Here is a 20,936-nt window from a genome sequence, read left to right as displayed (position 1 = left end):
TTCCGTGAGTAGTGAGGAGCTAGGGGAGGTCTCTAGCTCTATACGTAACGTGTTCAGGGTTTTTTTTTTACCCTTTGATTGCACGGCAGAGGACAGGATGGAGTAGGTGGAACTCGGAGTTTTTCAGAGGAAGGAAACGGATGGTGAGGGCCTGAACTAAAGAGCAGATGTGGGAAGAGAACAGAGAAGAAGGGGCAACAAGAGGCAACCTGGGAAGAATCAACAAGATCTGTTGGCGGATTAGCTCTGGGGCGAGAGACGGGGGAGCCTAGGAGGACTGGAATATTTTTAGATTAGAAGACCGAGCGATGGCAACACCACCACCGGAGTAGAGAATCAGAGAAGGGAGGTGGGCTTGGAAGGGAAGAGAAAGATCTCAGTGTGGGATACAGAGAGATGGAGGTGCCTGGGGGAGGTTTAGTTAGAGATGCCCATAGGCAATTAGATTTAGGACTGACAGTGACTGGTAAGTGAGATCCAGGTGGAAGGAAGACTTGAGAAGTGCAGCCATGGGCATGGGTGAGATGACTTTGGGGACCCTGGTGATAATCTCCATCACTATTGATTTCATCCTTAGTGTGTACCAGCTGGGTTTGCCAAAGACTTGACATATACAATTGCATTTAGTGGCTATACATCCCTCTGAAGTCGGTATGATTTTCCCCTCCAATTCCTAGATGAGGAAACTGAGTCTTAGAAAGGCAAAGGAACTTGCCCAGTGGTGGAGCTACGAAGTGGAGAAATGACGATTTATATCCACCATAGCCTGTGTTCGTAACTAGTGGGCTCCCAAACTCCCAGCAGAGACAGGACAGAGAACAGAATGATGGGGAAGAGTCACACGTGCCTGTGGGGTGGGATTCAAACCCAGCCCTGCTCAGTTATTAAGCACGGACAGTAAGCACACTGGAGGAAAGCGAACCTCTCACTTACGGTAAACAAGTAACTCGTCTAAACCTCTGGGCAGTAGAAGAGAAGAGAAAGGAAAGGGGTCTCGATTCAGTGATCCGTGCCTCTTGCTGCCCTGGAGGACCATGGCGAGAGAGCAGCGGAGGAGGACGCAGGGTAGGGGGGCGAGGCTGTGGCCCCTGCACTTGAGGGGCTTGCATTCTGGCTGGAGGGGTGAGGCATCCACACAGAGAGTCCACAGGAGGTGAGGACCCTGGGCGTGAGGGGGTCAGGGGCCCAGCTGCTCAGCTGAGGGAGCCAGGTCGTGAAGGGTAGGCGGAGCTTGGAGCAGCAGCAGGGCTAAGGCACTGCAGGCAGGGGACACACACAGGCAGCAGGGTGCCTCGCTTATGCCCAGCTTCGCTATTTACTTTGAGTGACCTTGGACATCCATCTAACCTCTTAGAGGCTCTGGTTCCTCAACTCTGAAATGGGGGTGTGGTCTTCACCTTACAGGACGGCTGTTGAGGGTAAATCTCTTCTACTGACAGTCTACCATTCGGCAGGAATTGTGCCCAGCACTTTTAATGATTTATTTAGTATTATTTTTTTGCGGGGGGGGGGGTAAAATTATCTAACATGAAGTTTACCATCTTAGCCATTTTTTTTTTTTTTTTTGGCCGCAGCGCGCGGCCTGTGGGGTCTCCATTCCCCAACCAGAGATTGAACCCGCGCCCCCTGCAGGTGAAGCGCGGAGTTTTAACCACTGGACTGCCAGGGAAGTCCCCCATCTTAGCCATTTTGAAGCGTGGAGTTCAAAATGAAGCGGGGCACAAAGGACATTCACATTGTTTTGCAGCCATGACCACCAGCCATCTCCAAGGACTCTCCGTCTTGCCAAACCGACACTCTCTACCCCTTAAACAACTCTCATGCCCCCACCTCCCCGCCCCTGGAGGTGACCATGTTACTTTCTGTCTCCATGATTTTACTACTCTGCGTACTTCATACAAGTGACGTCATACGGTTTCGTCCTTTCGTGACTGGCATATTTCACGTAGCATAATGTCCTTTAGGCTCATGCATGTTGTGGCATGTGTCACCATTCCCTTCCTTTTTAAGGCTGAATAAGATTCCCTTGTATGTAGAGACCATATTTTGCATATCCATTCATTTGCTGATGGACACTTGGGTTGCTTCCACCTTTTGGCTATTGTGAATAATGCTGCTATGAACATAGGTGTACAAATATCTGAGTCCCTGCTTTCCATCCTTTCTGGGTATATACCCAGAAGTAGAATTGCTGGATCATACGGTAATTCTATTTTTAATTTTTTTGAGGAACTGCCATCCTGTTTTCCATCGTGGCTGCACCACTTTACACTCTCACCAGCCGTGTACAAGTGTTTCAATTTCTCCGTATCCTAGTCAACACTTTTCATTTTCTATTTTTCTGATAGTAGCCATCCTCATGGGTGTGAAGGGACATCTCATGGTGGTTTGGATTTGCATTACCTTAATGATTAGTGATGTTGAGCCATCTCATGGTGGTTTGGATTTGCATTACCTTAATGATTAGTGATGTTGAGCATCTTTTCACGTGCTTGTTGGCCATTTGTATATCTCCTTTGGAAAATGGCTGCTCAAATCCTTTGCCCGTGTTTTACTTGGATTGTTTGTTTTTGAGTTGCAGGAGTATGATTTGCAAATGTCTTCTCCCATTTCCTGAGTTGCCTTTTCACTCTATTGATTGTGCCCTTTGTTGACTGATCCACAGAATATTTTCATTTTGACATTGTCCAATTTATCTATTTTTTTCTTTTGTTGCCTGTGCTTTTGGTGTCAAACAACGTATTTCTTAAAACCCTCTGTTCTTACTGTGAAGTAGGTTCTATTGTTGTCATCATTTTACAGAAAAAAAAATTGAGGTTTAGAAGGTTAAGTACCCTGTGCAAGTGTGTGCAGTTAGAAAATGGGGGCGCTGGGACTTGAACACAAGTCTGTTTGGCTCCAGGACTCAGACTTTTAACTATTACTCTAAGTGATTAATTACCTGTGACAATAAGATGATTAGGGTGATGGTTATGACGTCTTCGTTGTTGGTAATGACGACGATGATGATGTCCTGATAGCCTTAAGAATGGAATAGCTCCCAGAGGTAAACTCTGAAATGGTAACTTTGCCTAGTTTTGCAGCAAGTAGTGGGGAGAAGGTTGGAGAGTTGAGAGGGGCCGTCTTGGCAACCCTATTACTGACAGAGTTCGGACTTTACCTGGAAGATACTAGGGAACCATTGATGCCCAGATGTTTTTGGAAATGGAATTTGTCGGCTCTTCGTAGAGTGGGTGTGAAGGAAAGAAACTAGACTCCAGGGACTCAGCTTGGGAGCCGGTACAGGACTCAGATCCTGATGCAACAGTTTCCACTGTTTGCTTGAGGAGGTGATGGATATTTTCTAGGTCTCTGAACAGCAACTCAAAGAAGCTGTGGCCCAGGCTGTGGAGAATGTCAAGTTTGGAAAGGAGAGGCACCAGTGGAGTCTGGAAGGTAAGGAAACAGTGAACTTGCATTTGCAGTATCTTTGTCTTCTTAGAAAGCTTTGAGTTTAGCCATTAACTCACCCTCTCCAATGGATCTCCATCTTACAGATGAGGACATGGAGTGTGGGGGCCTGGGTTCCCCCGGAAGCCGACTCTGACATGGGGTTTGGCCTGCAGGATGTTTATTCAGAAGCATCCTGGGCTCCACACCTGTGGAAGGGAGGGGAGTCACGGGGCTGGGCAGAGGGACGAGCTGAGCTGAACTGACGCCAGACAGCTTCCGCCCACCCCTGGAGCTCAAATGGCCCGTCAGAGTTGCCCTGTTGGCGGAAATGACTGGGCCTTTCTAGCCCCATCTCCATCAGGCTGTGGAGACGGGCTGCCCCTCGGGCGAGGTAGCTCTCTGTAGCCAAGGCAGTCCCTGGAGGGGCTGACAGCCACAGGCCATCTGCTCTCGGCACTCGGCACAGCTAGGACATCAAGCCCTTCCTTGAAGGGCCATCGAGGGGGTGCATCTCAGTCTCCATCACGTGGAGACTCAGAGCGTTTGAATGATTTTCCCAACCTAAAGTCACTGGTGCTGGGCACCGGACCCAAGACTGCCGAGTTCCAAACCGAAGTGACCTCGGAGGAGAATCGGACAGCCTGGGCAGGCGGCGTGCCCCCCGTGGCTCACCTTGGGAGCAAGGCCAGGGGTGGAGGTTCCCTTGTGCTTCCAATGCAGGTGTCAAAAGGCTGGAGAGCAGCTGGCACGGGCGGCCGACCTTGGAGAAGGACCGGGAGAAGAACTCGGCTCCTCCGCATCGCAGGGCTCCGAAGGTCATGATCCGCTCCAGCAGTGACAGCAGCTACATGTCGGGGTCCCCCGGGGGCAGCCCCAGCAGTGGCGGAGAGCAGCCGCCCTCCGACTTGGAAGTCAGCACGCGCAGCCCCAGCCTGCCCCTGGGGCCGGAGCCAGGGGTGCCTCCTGGGGCATCATCCGGGCCGCCCCAGGAGAGCCCGGGCGGCCACCCGCCACTGAGACTGAAGAAATCCTTCGAGATCTTGGTGAGAAAGCCTACGTCCTCCAAGCCCAAGCCTCCACCCAGAAAATACTTTAAAAGTGACAGTGACCCTCAGAAGAGTCTAGAAGAGAGAGGGGGCTCCCTGTGCCCTCCTGGACACACCTTGCCCACCTGTGGCCAGGTAAGAGTATGTCCGATGGGTTGAGCGTTCGCAGAGCGTTAGCCACGGGCAGAGGAGGATTCTCCTCCATCAGAGAGAAGAGGCTGGGCTCCAGCTTAGGGCCGACTGCGGAAAGAGAGGCTTTAAGCCCGGCAGATCTCAACTGAAGCCCCAGTCTTGTTGATTGGCTTCTGTGTTCCCATCCATTACACCCTGGAATTCAGGGTTGTTTTCACAGCTCTCTAAGCCTCACTTTCCTTATCTGTTAATTGGGGCCAAGTTTAGAGGCTCCCTCCACGGGCTAGCATGAGGATTAAATGGAACCGACCAAGCGGTTGCCTAACAGACTGTCAGGCATAATGGTGTTCATTGCTACATTGGCTCTTCCATCGCACCCCTAAAGACCTCAAGTCCTCCCATCCCAACTCCCCTCCGGGAAGGCAGGCTGACGGCCAGGCAGCTTCTGCATCTTGGGCCGTTTTTATGCCCAGGCGCTGTGCTTTGTCTCAGTTAAAGCCTGACAACCACCTGGGGATGAGGGTGCCCTTCATGCAAAGAGGAAGCCGAGGGACTTGCTCAAGGTCACATTGCCAGTGGGTCACTTTATCACTAGGCTATGCTGTCTTTCACGTCTTCCCCGACAGCTGCCTTCTCTGGGCAGGTGGAACTGGGAATCCCCTCTAACAATCGGTAAAGGAGGGTTGGTAAACTTCAGCAGGAATAAGAAACCCCAGAGAGGAAGCTATCGAGTAGGAGGGGTGAGAGTGAAGAGGGGAGGAAACCAGGTTACTGAAGAGGAAGCACGGTTTTGCAGGCCGGCAGGATGTGGCTGGTTAGCAATTCATGATGGAGTTGCCGACGTGGATCTGTTCGCCTGCTCCTCCTTTCTAAGCAAACATTTCATTTTCCTTCGAGCCTGAGACCTATAAGTCCAGGAGGGCAAATTAGGAACAGAGAGGCTGAGAAGCCAGGCTTTTTACTTCGTCCCTGGAGACCCAGAAAAGGAGCGGATTTGCCAGAGCAGGTCTGCCCCAGCGATGCCCTTGGGCCACCTGGCCGGGTTGGACCAGATATGGGGCAGGGGAGTCTCCCCAAGTGAGGCTGCTGGAGGAGGAATCAGGGTTTCTGCTTCAAACCTCCTCCTTCTTCTTCTGCAGAAGAGGGAGATCTGCTGCAAGCAGAAGTCCCTTGTCTTTGCCACGCTGTGATGCCTCTTCCGCATCTGTCGCTCCTGCCTGCACCCTCCCACCTTCTGCTGTGTCCCACGTGGCCCACAGACCCTTCTACGGCCTTTTACAAAAGCACAACCGACACCACATTATTTTCCTGGGCGTTGGGGGTACAGAGAAAGGATTATAGCACAGCAAAAACAGGGGGCTGTTTGCTGCACGTCATTCTTAAAAATCTCCACCGCCGTGCCTGGGGATTTCTCACTGGGTGTTTCTCTCCTTGGCCCCCGTGTATAACATCTCTCCATCCTTCTCTCCCTCCCTCCACCTCCTCCTTGTCCGTTTTCTGTCTCTGTCTCTCTCTCTCTGTCCCCCCACCTTCCCCTCCCCTAGTCTTTTCTCTCCAGGGTCCCAAGACCCTTCTCAAGTTTTTATTACAACCCCCAAATCTTTTTCATCTACTGTAACTCAAGGGGACTTAACTTTCACTACCAAAATCACCTTCAGTGTATTCCCTTCCCTCCCTTCTAGAAAATCAGCTGGAACTATCACTTGTGGTTAAAAATCACTTTCTCCCCTAAGTCCACATCTCTGTCTTCTTTCCTTCTTTCCCTTCTCTCTCCCTCTTTCACCAAGCACTGTGCCAGGAAACACTATTTAGAGCAAAATTCAAGTAAAATCAAATTTATTTCAGGAGCTAATTAAAAAAAAACAACTTCCATATAGAGGGTGCAACATCAGGTGTGCTGATGAAAAGACAACACACATCTGTGTCCGTTCCAAGATGCAAAGTTGCTTTGATGACTGTGGTTGGTACCCAGAGCATCGGCCTATGAAAGTGTCAACCAATCATGGATATAGACAAGTGTCACCTCATCTTTCAGAGTTCCAACTGGGTGAAGTTAAATTTCAGCCACATATCATTTTTTCCTGCTGATGAGTGTCTTAGATACCATCAGTCTAATGTTTTAAGCTTCTAAGGCCATGGCCAAGCCTTGCTTTTACGAAGGACTAGTTCAAGAAACGCAACGATTCCTTTGAGTTCGTTAGTCTCTCAGTGTTTCCAAGATGCCCCCCTAGACTCAGTTCTACACTAGGGACCTTGGGCTGGGACAATGCTTTGGGAACATATTTCTAACTTCTGTAGAATTTTCTTTCCTAAAGAATGTTTATTGACAAAGTAGGTATTAAATCTCAGGCCACAGACATTTTCGATGTCTTTTTTAGTCCCAAATGGTGCATTTGTTCCTCCTTCCTTCCTTCTTTTTGGGAGGAAGCCTGCAGCCCTGTCAGATAGCCAGCCCGTCCTTCCACCTGACCCTGGAATGAGCAGGACACAGATGCCATCCACGGCAGCATGGCAGAGTATTTCCCTTGCAGAAAAATTTCGGCAGCATCGTTTTGATGATGTCTGCCTTTTTTTTTTCTTTCTGAGTTGGTACTTTACTTATTCCTTCTACTGTGTACGTCTATGTCTCTGGAATACTCTCCCTCAGCTTCTCTGCCTAGAAAATTCTTACCCTTTGCTCAAGAACCAGACAAAAAGCACTTCCCTTGGGAGGCCCTCAGCACCTCTCTGGGACAGAACTGCTGCTGGCTGCTTCCTCTGGGTCCTGACAGCATCTCTTTCATGCTGTATGAAAACCCGAACTCTAGTCAAGCATTGGATGGTTACTTGGTGCTTTCATCCCTAGGCTGCTTTGTGAAGGCTCAGTGGGGGAAACGATGCTGCCCTAGAATGACAATGTCACTCTGGGGGCTGCAAAGGGAAGTGACGGCACGGGTCCTGAGCATCTGTCATCCCTTGCAGCACGCTTTCTAAATAACTGAATAATGAATCACAGTGTAGAAAGCGACAGCCACGGTTTCCTCCAAGTGTTCTAACCTTAACTTGGTGAAGACTAGAGGGTAGTTCTTTGCCTGGTTCTCTTCCCTCCTGGGACGGGGGGTAGTTTTGCAGAAGGCAGTGGTAAGTGAAGCAGTGACAGTCCCCCGTCCCCACTCCCAAGCCTCTTTTCCCTGTCACAGAGAGCCCAGGATCTCCACATATGTCAATAGGATGAGCCCTTGTTCTGGACACCGGCTCGTGGGAAGCAGAGGGATGCTCTGGGCCTCCAGGAGGTGCTGGCTCCCTGGGTCAGCCAGGCAGGTACCACAGTGGAGGAAAGGCCCTTGACTGACAGGGCCGCTGCACTTCTCATGAAAGCATCTGAACGTCACCTCTCCAGTCCCAATCAAAGTGCGCCTTGCCTTCTCACAGCTGGAGGCTACCGTTTTGACACGGTCTTGCTTCCTGTTTACACCACAGGAAGCCAGCGAAGTACTGCCGCCGCTGCCTGTGCAGGAAGGCGCAGCAGGGAGAAGCCCTCACGCCACTGCCTGCAGCCCAGGACCTGCAGTCGGCCCGCAGACGACGTCCTCCTCAGAGGGCCAGCCGGGGAGGAGAGGAGGCAGCCCAGGTAGGTTTTCAATTAGATCTGCAGGAGGAAGGAACTTCCGGATCAAGGTCCGGTGCTCAGGGAAGGACGTGAGTCTGCCCAGAGCGTTGGAGGGTTCTGCACAACTCGACAGCTGGACTTGGGCCGATGAACGGTCAGGAGTCCCCCGAGGCGGTGGGACTGCAGGACCGTGGGGTTGCTGTCCAGGGTGGGAACCTCCTGGCTGGATCTGTGATGCTGTGATGGGGCCGGGGGATGCAGGGGGAAGTCGGGCCAATCCAGACAGCCAGCTGGAGAAAGGGGCCCTCGGGAAAAGGTCCAGGACACGCCCACCCAACCACAGTGAGCAGCTGCTCCCTCTAGGGTGACAGCGTTCTAGTAAGCTGCATTCAGCATTTCCAAGTCTGGGAACGCGGGGTCAGAGAGGGAGGAATCAACAGCATGTTGCTGGCGGTCACCGCCTCCTGCGGGGGGAGGGGGGCGTGGATGGAAGGGGTGTGCCCACATGGCGCCCCTGGCAGTGCTGGGACATGAGCTGAATATGCAGAGCTTTGTTAGAAAGAGCATCGGACCTGGGGTCAGGGGGACCAGGGTAGGAAGCCCGGCTCTGTCCTTCACGAATGTGACCCTGGGCAGCTTTCTTTACTTTTCTGAGCCTCAGTTCACTCATCAGCAAGTGGGAAATCACACAGCAGCCCAACATGTGATTCAGTTCAGCCAGCGTGTACTGAGCGCTGGCTTCGTGAGGCCCTGTGCTAGCTTCTTAGGAAGGAGGGAGGGGAAGAGATAGAGACAGAGGTAGAGACAGAGACCGAGACAGGGGGAGAGAGAGAGAGAGAGAGAAGATATGAGAAGGAATGAGAAAGAGAATGAGAGAAAGAAGAAAGACCAGTTCCTGCCATCAAGGAGCTCCCAGCAGTGGCAAGGTAATAACTGTGTCGGTTACAAACCTACATATTTATTACTGGACCTGTTTGAGAAACACTACGTGAAAAGCACACGGAAGGCTCTCAGAGGTTAAGGGACGTTATGAATGGAAATAGCTGGCACGTCTCACCCAGAGCAGCGGCCCTACCACTGGAGGCTCCTCTCCCCGTCCCTCCCCTGAGTCCCCCCAACTGAGGAACTTGCCAGGGAATACCTTGGTGTTCTACTGGCAAGAGCTCCTCGCCTCAGTTTGCAGAGGGCTCTCCTGTAGAACGTCTGACTACTGAGTCTTACGACAGGCCCTGCAGCAGAGCGATATGTAAGTGCAGAAGCAGGCTGAGGGGGCTGGGCTCACGTGGTACAGCCCCCGGCGTCAGTACTGACCACCCTGGCCTGTGGGATGTTGCAGAAGGTCTCCTGGGCATCTTCAAGGCTTAGTGCTCTCCATGGTTTGCATACCTTGAGGGCTGGCGTTGAGACCAGGGGCAGGAGGAGTCAGCCCTCCTTAAACTGGGTTGCATTCTGATACCAGCATCCCCCAGAGCATGGGACCAGAGCAGCATACTCCTGACCAGGGCGAGATCAGACCTGGGGTGACCCGAGGGCCACGCATCTACTTGGCTTCTTGGCTGTGCAGGACTTGGGGGCCGGCCTCCCTCTGTTCCTGGGAAAGAGTCTAGGCAGACTCCCCTCTTCTGGCTTGTTCAAGACTGGCTTCCAAGAAAGACCACCAGTGGTGAGGGGCTGAACTTGACTAGGCGTGCCTGAGAGAGCAGGTTGGAATGACCTGTGGGGCTGCTCCAACACCAGTGCCCAGGCTGCATCCCCGGTGTATTACATCAGCACCCAGGGCTGGACGTCAGCATTCTTAGGTCCTCCAGACTCCAATGTGCCAGCCAAGTTTGGGAATCGTTGTCACAGAGCTTCTTTCTACCTGGAATCCTCTCATCAGCTCTTTAGGTAGGGGGAATGCTCCCTTGCCGAGCAAGCTGGGTAATTCTTTGAGTAGGGAGAGTGGCAAACTCACATGACTTCAGGCACCAGATGGATGCTTTAACGGGGGAAATGCCGACCTGGTGAGGGTGAGGGCTGTGACTGCGCAGAGCTGGGGTGTGCCCCGTCGGAAGGTGTGCACGCCCACTTTTGCTTTTTAATGACATGGCGGTCCAAACCAAATACGGCTGCCCATGTGTGACCCTTGGCTTAAAAGTTTAAAAGGTAAGAGGACCGCTTTGACCTTTCAAGTTCTAATGAGTTATCTAAGAGGCTATTTAGTGGAAAGAATACGAAAGTGGGGAATCAGGAGACAGGGGTTCTCACCCTGGCTCTGCCAGTAGATGACCCCTTGCCCTCATGACTGTTGGGTTCCTCAATCATACAATGTCAGAGGTCAGACTAGGTATTCTGTGCGAACCCTTGTAGCTCTAAAATGCTGGGATGCTGTGGAGTGACTCACAGCTCTGGTCCTCTGGTTCTGTGACCCTGCCTGTTCACACTTAGCCAGGTAATGGCACGTTGGGTAGCAGCTCACCCAACAAGGGATCCACCACTTATCGTCTCCTCTAGCATCCTTGCTATTCGTCGTTGAAACTAGAACTTAGGAAGAAAACCCACGATCAGGTGTAACGCACAACTTTGGCCTTTCTGCTCCCCAGTGACGCCAACGTCTCCGATAAAACACCCACTGCTTAAGCGGCAGGCTCGGATGGACTATACCCTCGATATCACCGCCGAAGACCCTTGGGTTAGAATTTCTGACTGCATCAAAAATCTCTTTAGCCCCGTCATGAGTGAGAATCATAGCCACACGCCACTGCAGCCCGTCGTCACGCTGGGTGAGGAAGATGGGATTCAGGGCCACCCAGATGGGACTGTGCCCAAACTGGACACCACCAGTGGCGGTCCCACAGTTTACAAGTCGGCAGACGGCAGCACGGTGAAGAAGGGTCCTCCAGTGGCCCCCAAGCCCACCTGGTTTCGCCAAAGCTTGAAGGATTTGAGGAATCGTGCCCCAAGGCAGCCCCCAGAGGCAGCCTCCGCCAGCCAGCCGACACCCACCTCCAGGGAGCGCCCAGGGCCACCCCTACGGGCCTCCTCTTCCATCAAGCAAAGGATCAGCTCCTTTGAAACCTTTGGCTCTTCTCACCGGCCTGACAAAGGAGCCCAGAGACTAAGCCTCCAGCCCTCCAGCTCCTCCGGGGCGGAAGCAAAACCTCCTGGGGAGCAAGAGGGAGGACGGGCTTCTCGGGCTCCTGGTGTCTCAGGGCGAGGGGCTCCCCCCGCCGTGGAGCAGCAGTGGCCGGAGCCAGAGCAGCTGCCCCGGGCCTCCCTCGCGGCCCTGGAGGCCAGCGACCCCGGTGTGCCGGAGTCCCCTCCCCCCGGACAGCAGCCCGGTCAGAAAACCCTCTCCTCGGACCCCGACCCTCTCTCGAGGCTGCTGGCGACGCAGATGGAGGGATCTCGAGGCCCAGGGGTCAAGATACCAAGCCAGCGGTCACGGAGCTTCCCCCTGAGCAGGACCCAGTCCTGTGAGATGAAGCCACTGGATGAAAAGACCAGTAAACTCTACTCCATCAGCAGCCAGGTGTCATCGGCTGTCATGAAGTCCCTGCTGTGCCTTCCGTCTTCCGTCGCCTGTGGCCAGACCTCCTGCAGCCCCAAGGAAGGGGCGTCGTCCCCCATGGCGTCCAGTGAAGATCCAGCTGCAATTAGTTCTGCTGAATCTCCTGCCTCAGACACGGGCTTCTCGCTCAAGTGAGTGTCTCTGCCCAGTGTTGAACTTTCTTGCCTTTCTTCCTCTTATAATCCTCTATGTCTTGTAAAACATCACCCAGGTTTGCTAAAGGATTGTTCCACCTGTTCTTTGAAACACGCGCGTGTGCGTGCGTGTGTGTGTGTCACACCTCTGCCTTCTGTATTAAGGGGTTTTCACAACACCCGGCCTTGGGAGGGGTGGGAGGTGGGGGACAGAACTGGCCCCCTGCTGAATTACACGTGCATATTGGAACTAATGCACCTTGGACATATCCGGCCATTGCTCAGGAAGACCCGAACGAGGCCAGGAGATGATCCCTTGGGGGTTCTTGCCACCTCCCTCTCTCCAAAGAAATCCACCTGTACTCTGCACAGGGTTCAGCCTCCTGGCCTGGGAGTTTGGACACCTGAGCCCCAGTCCCATCTCCCACACTGACGCCCTGACCGTGAGCTGGTTCCTTCCACACTCCCCCTCGGTTTCCTCTTCAGTTGAAATCAGGAGCTGGGCAAGACCTGCTCCACAGAACCGGGGGCGCGGGGGGCTCCCAGCAGTGCCCCAGAGCTCCTGCTGCAGGGCTGGGGTTTAGTCTTCCCTCTTGAATCAGAACAACCGTGCATTGATCAGTATTACGTATTGTTCTTATATTGCTGAGAAATGTTTGAGACTCACTGACGCAGATGTTCTATCAGGTGCCACCTACTGTGAGGGAACAGGAGAGATCCTCCAAAACAGCGTCCCCAACCATTTTGGCACCAGGGACCAGTTCTGTGCAGAAAATTTTTCCACAGACCCGGGGGGAGGGGGAGGTTCAGGCTGTAATGGGAGCAATAGGGAGCGAGGGGGGCGGCAGATGGAGCTTCGCTCGCTCGCCCGCCGCTCACCTCCTGCTGTGCGGCCCGGGGGTTGGGGACCCCTGCACCAAGACACCCCCGGATCAGGGGCTGAAGAGCCAGACCAGCTCAAGCACTAGAGTTGGTCAGTGGTAGAATCGTAGCCTTTACTATTTAGGCTTCCCAGGAGCTTGCTCTTTCTGGCTGAGAGCCTGTTCTTCTGGAACTGCAAGGCTCACCATGAGCAGTTACTGCTGTGAGACGCCCTCCACCTTGTGTAGTGATTAGGTGCTAAGGTGGGATAGGCAGGTGCTGACAACATCTGTGAAGGAGGCCAAGGTGAGTGTGTGTGTGAAAGGACATCCGTCTTGGTGGCCATCTAGGTGCAGATTTGTCCAAAGCATAGTTATACTCTGGGGTGAGGTGCTGAGGTTCTGAACACAGACTTTGGAGTCAGACACACCATGATCTGTGATTTCAAATATCAGATCTCGGCCTTTCGTAACCACGTGACCATAGACAAGTTATTCCCCCTCCCTAAGCCCCAATTTCCTCATCTCTATAGTGGAGGGATGCTGGTATCTATTTGTGAATTTGCTGCACCAAATAATAGAACGAACATTAGCACCGTCTTGGAAGAGAGTAATTATGCTGAGGATGTTAGCTCTTATTAATATCATGATTCATGCTGTGTGCGGGTCCTCCCTACGAAAGCCTTTCAGAGCTGAGAGAATACACAGAGGGTCTCGGTGAGCCCACGGAAGCTGACGGCTCCGACCACGGCACTTCTCAGTCTGGTCAATCAGTGATCTCCCTGCTGAGCTCCGAGGAATTAAAGAAGCTCATAGAGGAAGTGAAGGTTCTGGATGAAGCAACGTTAAAGGTAGGTTTCTTTTATAAGCACTTGCAGAGATGAAGGCCTTGCTGTGAGCAGTGTGGTCACCTCAGGTGGGCCGGAGGGGAAGCAGCGCGCGCTGCCTGGGCTCCTTGAGGTTGAGAAGGGAGTTCCCAGGGGCTGACACCAGACTCGGGTTGTATCCTGCCCGGGGCAGAGGGGCGGTGTATCACTGGACCACAGTAAGACCTTCCGGTGTAGGGAGCTTTGTAGCTCATGAAGTGCTTTCAGTCATAGACTTATTGTATCTTTTTGACCCTTTAAAAAATGAGGAAGGCGAGGTTCAAGGTCACAGAGCCTAGGTTTTCTATCTCCACGTTCCGTGCTCTTTCCACGTCCCACGGGCTGCCTGCCCAGTGTGCGTCTCCAGGGAGATGCTGCGTGGGAGTGAGCCATCCATTGCAAGTTCTGATCTCTTGCCTGAAGACTTGCCCTGCACACCGAGAGGTGACTGATCCCAGGGCTCGTAAGGGTTCCCACACTTCAGTCAAGTCATTCTGAAAGTCCCACTTCCCCTAGGCCTTCTGAGCACGACCCAAAGGTGCATGGAGAGGAAGTGGTCAGGCAGAGCTGAGGCCCATTCAGCTCAGATGAGCATGGGCTCATGGGCCTTGCATCCGCCTGGGCTGCCCTAGTCCATGCAGGCTTTTTGTGCTGGAATCATCCAGACTGGGATGAGAGGATAAGGAGGGACCATAGCTGGTGCTCCCTAGATCCAGGGTAGGGGTGAGTCTGACAAGATGCCCTGGGCCGGGATTCATCCTCTGGGGCTCTCACTCATCACCTGGGCACTGGGACCATCATCCCCAGGGCCTAATTCAAATGAAATAACAGAGGCAAAATTGTTGCGTAAAATACAAAGAGCGGTCCTGCCTGGGGTGTTCCTGGGACAGTATTTGCTTTCCAATTTGACAAAGGGCTCTTATAGGCCAAGTAAGCTGACACTTGGGTCAAAGTTGGGAGATGTGGGCCAGTGCTGTCGTAGAGGCGAGACAGTGAGGTCCATTCATCCCTTCATCCTTCCTGGGTCTTGGGGACTCCAGATCAAATGATCATAGAGCCAGCCGCGCAGCAGATGCTCTGTTGGTGCCAGAGCAGGTGAATTCTTTGACATAAGGTTATTCCCTCGCGCTAAGGCACAAATTGGTGGCCCGAGAGCCTGCAGGTATACTTTATGTGGTCTGCATGGTGCTTTTTAAAAAAGTATTGTATTCTAAATATTATCAAACCTGAATCAAAACCTGGATTTCTGGCTGCTCTCTTTTTATAAAAGGAACGAACGATCTTGTAGCACTGGGTCTGCATTCCTATGTAGCCGTGGGTCCTCTTAAGCAGATGTGCTCTCAGGTCTCTGCAGTTCCTGTCGCTCACATCTGCCCATTTTGCTCTTTGAAGTCATCTGCCTGGGTCCTGTATGCATTTGTGTTTGAGACCCCTCCACCATCGAGACCGGAATGAGGGTCTCTGACTTTAGACACTGCAGAGCGATTGTTCTGGCTCCAGCTGAGCCCAGGCGCAGGCCGGGAAGTACTGTGTGTGCCTGGGTGGGCGTGTGTGTGTGTGTGTGTGTGTGCACGCGCGCGTGCATGCGTGCATGTGTGTTCTAGGGCAAGGAGTCAGCTGGGCTCCTAAATGCAGCTGCTGTGCTACATGGAGCAGCAGGTGTAAAGACAGAGCAGCCAACTTCTGCAAAACAGCCCTGCTCCCAGCTGTGCTGACCCAGAGTCCTACAGGCTGACCTCATCTTGTCCCACGCCAAGGTGCCAGAGCTCTGTTATCTCACACGCTGGGATTTCCAGCTGACTTAGTAGCACCCAGCCCTGTCTCCGTACAAATGTGGATGTGGATTGCGTGAATAGGAGAGGAAAAGAACTCTATTGGTTGCCTTATGCACATTTTTTTTTTTTCTTCTGAGCTTCCCATGACTCCAGGAATTATAGTCTTCTCTTTACAAATGATGAAATGGGTCTGACGTACCTGGGAGCGTGGCCAAGCTGGGGTTTGAGAACGAATCAGCCTGATGTTGGAACACTTGTTAAACTGTTCACGCTGTTGCAATAAAAAGTTTTTTAATATATATGTTTCCTTCTGCAGCAATTAGACAACATCCATGTTACCATCTTGCACAAGGAGGAAGGGGCTGGCCTTGGGTTCACCTTGGCAGGAGGTGCGGATCTAGAAAACAAGGTGATCACGGTGAGTGGCCCAGCCATGGGGGCGCGTCAGAGCCAGAGGTGACGGCCCTGGGAGGGGGGAGCACTTACTAGGAGAGATCAGAGGAATGCATGACCCCAGGCCACTGGGTGTGAGGTTAGGGCAGGAGCTTAAGATCCTTTTCAAGAAGGTTTACAGCCAGGATTGAAGACCTGGCTGTGATATGTAGCACAGCACACCTAGATGGAAAGAGGCGTCACCTGGACAGAAAGAGCCCTTGGGAAGGCAGGTCCTGTACAGGAGGCTGTTTTCCTGGGTTTGCGCACTGGGAGATTGGGGATGTTAACATGCACGATTGCGAAGCAGATCTGATGGTTGGTTGAGGGCAATGGGGCCCAGCTGGAAAGATCAGGAACTGCACAGCGCAACCCAGGATGCGCATGAGGCTTCAGATCTCACAGTCGAGCCCCCCGTTCTCTCAGGACCAACTAGAGCCCGGGGTAAGACTGGGGAAGGCATCAATCCTGGAGCATCTGCGTCTTCCCCTGTGGACCCTGTCTTCTTGGTTCACACAGTCTGATCAGCATTGGCTGCTGCCCTCTGCCCACTATGTAGGCTACCTGCACCTGACCCAGGTGGTTTCTGGTCATCCCATCTTCATGGACCCAGCTGTGACATGGCTGCTTCATCTCCCCAAAGCTGAGTGCACTGGCGTCACCCCCATGGCTGTGTTGTCTCAGCATATCCTTCATGTGGACTCATCTGAACTCCCTTGCTCAGCTGAAAACAAACCCTCCAGCTCACAGGGGCAGCCAGCGTTAAACACACCACACCCCCTGGCAGTGGTAACTTGGTCCATTCCTATTGGTCACTTCGGAGTCAGTTGTGTGTGAGCAGCAGCTTCCTCCTTTGTAAGCAAGCTCTCTACCGCATAAAAGCACGTAAAACCAATGAGGACCTGCTTCTGACACTAAGCACCTAGCAGAGCATCATAAAGACGTTCCTGATGGTGCAGTTTGCTTTCTATTTGAAGAGAAGAAAAGAGGGCTTGCCTGTGGGACGAGTACTTTGGATCTGTGGGTCTTTCCTTGAGCCGGGACTTCTCTGCATCCCATTTGCTCGCCATCCCTGAGACACTGCCTGAAAAACCAGGAGCGATACACACCAGCTGATCATACGCACCAGACTTCCCCTTTCTCCTTCCGTGTTTGAGCGCTTCCCTTCCTTTCCAGATTCATTAAAAGAGAACTCACATTGAGCACCGTCCATGACCAAGAGCAAGCTGGGCTCTCACTGGCATGTTCAAGTCATCTTCCCCGTACCTCAGGATGGGGGATTGGGGGCATGTATGCTTCATTTATAGAGGACAGACTGAGATGCAGAGCAGAGATTCTGCTTCCTACTTGGGTCTTACAACCAAGGGATTTTGACCACATCTGACCCCATAACAGACTTTTTCTAACACTGAAACAGGTTAGAGAAACAAAGAAACTTGTTCAGATGATAACAGCAAAACAACACGTAGCAGAGTTTAGTGATTGCCCGTCCATGCTGTCATTCAATCCTCTTCATTAAGCACGTTAGAATTTACATCATTAGAAAGGCTGAGGCAGAGACATGAGATTTTTTAATCCCACATATTTTTCAGAAAGGGAACGGGGTTGGGCGATGGTCCCTTTTAACTGGAGTTAAAGGATCAGAATTTCTAGGGTAGGAGTTTTTAAAATGTCTAGACTTCCTAGGATAGGAATTCTGCATTCTGCAGAAGATGGGGTCTGAGAATTTCTCTATGGAAAAAAGGATGCTTTGCTGAAACTTTGGGGGATCGCTGTGTTATACGGCCTGTTCTTAGAGAATTATCATGCCAAATGGCACTGTAGAGTCTCTAGGATTTTTTTTTTAACTGTAGGCATTTTCAGAGCTTATGTTTTATCCAATGTTCTTAATTTTCTTAGACTTCAGAAACTTTTCTTACACAATACCTATTAATATGGCATAGAATCAGTGCTTGAATTAAAGTACTCTGGGAAATGCTGATGTAGAGCACATAAGGCAAAAGATTTTAACTGAATGTTAACGAATTGTAGTGATATAGTCTCGGACATTGTGTTGGGAAGGATTCTGAGGGCCAGTCTGGCCATTTTTGCTAATGACCTCTGGTCTGGGTGGAGGAGGGAATGCTGGCTAGCAGTCCTAATCTAGGACACATTTCGTCTTATTTTTTTGGCCCAGGGATCTGCTGGGTTTGACTAACTGGTTCAGATCCTCCTGCAGCAAGAATCTAGATCCGATACGGTGATTCCCGGCTCCTGACTTCCTTTGGTTTGCTCAGGTTCACAGGGTGTTCCCCAACGGGTTGGCCTCCCAGGAAGGGACTATTCAGAAGGGCAACGAGGTTCTCTCCATCAACGGCAAGTCTCTCAAAGGGACCACACACAATGATGCTCTGGCCATCCTTCGCCAAGCTCGGGACCCCAGGCAAGCCGTGATTGTCACAAGGAAGCCAACTGTGGAGACCACGCCAGACCTCAACTCTTCCACAGATTCTGCAGCCTCAGCCTCGGTGGCCGGTGACGTTTCCATAGATTCCTGTAAGTTCTCCCCACATGGTGGAAGCCCCATGGGCCACATCACCTTTGGACAGGTGAGGCCCATGCCGGCAGGGCTGTGCAGTCATTTGTGGCCCCCAGAACACGTGGCCTGGCTTGTATGCCGCCCGGCACACATGCCTGGGTTTATCTGTACACATGCACAGATTTGCCGGGAGCATTAGCCAGGCACACTTGAGAGCACCCCTAACAGGCCCCCTGTTTTCTCAGCAGCAGAGGCCACCGTCTGCACAGTGACCCTGGAGAAGACCTCTGCAGGCCTGGGCTTCAGTCTGGAAGGAGGGAAGGGCTCCCTGCAAGGGGACAAGCCTCTGACTGTTAACAGGATCTTCAAAGGTGCGTGTGCGTATGCCTCGCAGCCTTCGCTCCAGTTGCGGGTGTCCGGCCGGGCCCCCCAGAGGCTTCTGAGCACCTTCTAGGCCATGTCGGTTTCCCACAACCCCAGGCCCTTTTGGGAGGCAGGCAAGCCTGTTGAGGACTCCACTTTGCTTTTTCTCCCCGTTCTCCTTGGCTCAGACATCCCTTTAATCTCCCTGTTTTACTGGGTCCTTGTACGTGACCCAGCCCTGGGCCTGTTTCAGCTTGGCAGGGCCGGGGCTAGGGTGAGGCAAGTGAGGCACTGCCCCGGGTGCAGAATTGAAGGCGGCACCGTAATATTCAGTAATCAAGATACATACTGTTTCAGTGCAATATTTTTAAAACTCGAAATTAATTCAGAAAGTCCACAATGAACAAAATATCAAGTTGTGAAACAAAGACAGAGTCTGACTTTCCAGGGGCACAACTCAGCCTTACTCACCTCACCCTAACCCTGGACCTGTCTGCTCCTACCTTTATTCAGAATTTTGAGATTTTGTTCATCATGGACTGGGGAGCAAGCCAGCCTCTAGTGGGGGGTCACTTGGGTTTTCCTGTGAAAATCATGAATGGCCTGCAGCTGTCACAGGCGATCACCTTGATTCTTCACTGCCTCTCATGCTGGACCCCCTGAGTCACAGAGCAGGGAGCTGTGGACAGGGGGTCACGTGGCCTGCGCTCTGGTCTAGCTCTGCTTCTAACTTCCTGAGCGACTGCTGCCTTCTGCACCTGAGGCTCCTTACCTATAAGAAGAGGTGTGGGTGTGTGTCTGAGGGCTCTTAGTACTGGGACCAGAGGCCCTCCCAGCTCTGCTCCCCGGACCCCAGGCGCCCCCACTGCAGACTGGTTTTGTTAGCGGGAAATCCGTTACAGCTGCTGAAACCCAGGGGGCGGACCAAGGCTCACGTGGAGCTTCCCCAGAAACCCACGTTGACTCCAGTTCTGCGAAAGATTTTTTTTTTTTTTTTTTTGCAGTACGCGGGCCTCTCACTGTTGTGGCCTCTCCCATTGCGGAGCACAGGCTCCGACATGCAGGCTCAGCGGCCATGGCTCACGGGCCCAGCCGCTCCGCGGCATGTGGGATCTTCCCGGACCGGGGCACGAACCCGTGTCCCCTGCATCGGCAGGCGGACTCCCAACCACTGCGCCACCAGGGAAGCCCTGGGAAAGATTTTTTTTAACTTTGAAGGTCAACTTGTAATGAGCGTAGGGCTCAAAGTCGAGAGACCTGGATTCCAGTGTTAGTTCTGCCCCTAATGGCAGCATGACCCTGGGCAAGTCCCTTCACCATCTTGGCCCCATTTGCTTACATGGGGATGTAAGGGACCAAGGGAGCTGGAGTCCACAGCTGCACCACTCAGCAGCTTTGGAGCTTGTGGGAGCTGCCTGAGTCCTTGGTTTCCTCCCACATGGAAAGGGATACTAACAGAGCTTACATACCTCATAGGACTATCGCCATGAATGCCAAGTGTTAACACAGTGCCTGTTATATATAATTGCCCAATATATTTTAGCTAATTTTTGAGAAATGTCTGCTTAGATACTTGGCCCATTTTATTTAGTTACTTATTTACTTCTTGGGCGCACCGCACAGCATGCGGGATGTTAGTTCCCCGACCAGGGATCAAACCCACGCCCCGCCCCCCGCCATGGAAGCGTGGAGTCCTAACCACTGGACTGCCAGGGAAGTCCCTAGCTATTTTTTTATTAGGATCATCATTACTATTATCTTTTACTCTTATTAAATATTTGCAGATATCATTGTGTCAAACAGATGGGAAATTTTCTTTCAACACCAGCAGTAAAAGGGCACTCTTTCCCTACGTGACTCTGAAGGAGTGGGAGCCGTATGTGATTATGTCGTCTTTACGTGGACCCAGGGGTCTTCTCCAGGCCATTCAGAGCCAAAAGCACTGTGAAGATTGTTTCGTGAACATCCCACCAGCTCCATTCCCACACCACCCAATGCCCGGCCACCTCATTAGGAGTAGAGAGAACACATGTGCGGGGGAGGGGTGTTGGGTATTGGGATGGTATCCAAGGAGGCTTAGAGGAGGACCGGGTTCCCCGGGGAGGTCTCCCCAGCCAGGCTCTGGCTTGCAGCTGCTCGAAATCTCCCTTCTCTGGGGACAGCGTGGGCCTCACCTCTCCCAAGGGCCACGGAGAGCTGGAGCCTGGTGTGCCAGCCTTGAAGTCACCGTTTTATGAGA

The 20,936-nt window shown here is 52.4% G+C and overlaps 1 protein-coding gene across 7 annotated transcripts in view; it reads left to right on the top strand.

Moving 5' to 3' along the window:
- Positions 1-20,936, top strand: part of IL16 (interleukin 16) — a 116,489-nt gene that overhangs the window by 94,912 nt on the left and 641 nt on the right. For 2 of the 7 annotated variants that reach the window (XM_033852222.2, XM_073801462.1), the window contains 8 exons: positions 3,348-3,435; positions 4,153-4,613; positions 8,070-8,220; positions 10,782-11,880; positions 13,426-13,594; positions 15,701-15,802; positions 18,093-18,351; positions 18,580-18,705. In XM_033852222.2, coding sequence (XP_033708113.1) covers positions 3,348-3,435; positions 4,153-4,613; positions 8,070-8,220; positions 10,782-11,880; positions 13,426-13,594; positions 15,701-15,802; positions 18,093-18,351; positions 18,580-18,705 — 2,455 coding nt within the window. Of the gene's footprint in view, positions 1-3,347; positions 3,436-4,152; positions 4,614-8,069; positions 8,221-10,781; positions 11,881-13,425; positions 13,595-15,700; positions 15,803-18,092; positions 18,352-18,579; positions 18,706-20,481; positions 20,709-20,936 lie in introns of those variants that run through there. The other 5 variants (XM_073801460.1, XM_073801461.1, XM_073801459.1 and 2 more) reach the window with 5 other exon arrangements.

Source organism: Tursiops truncatus, chromosome 2 (genome assembly GCF_011762595.2).
Source record: "Tursiops truncatus isolate mTurTru1 chromosome 2, mTurTru1.mat.Y, whole genome shotgun sequence".
In the NCBI taxonomy this organism is placed as follows: Eukaryota; Metazoa; Chordata; class Mammalia; order Artiodactyla; family Delphinidae; genus Tursiops; species Tursiops truncatus.
The sequence above is the reverse complement of the archived record's forward strand: the minus strand, read 5'-3'. Positions and strand labels throughout refer to the sequence as shown.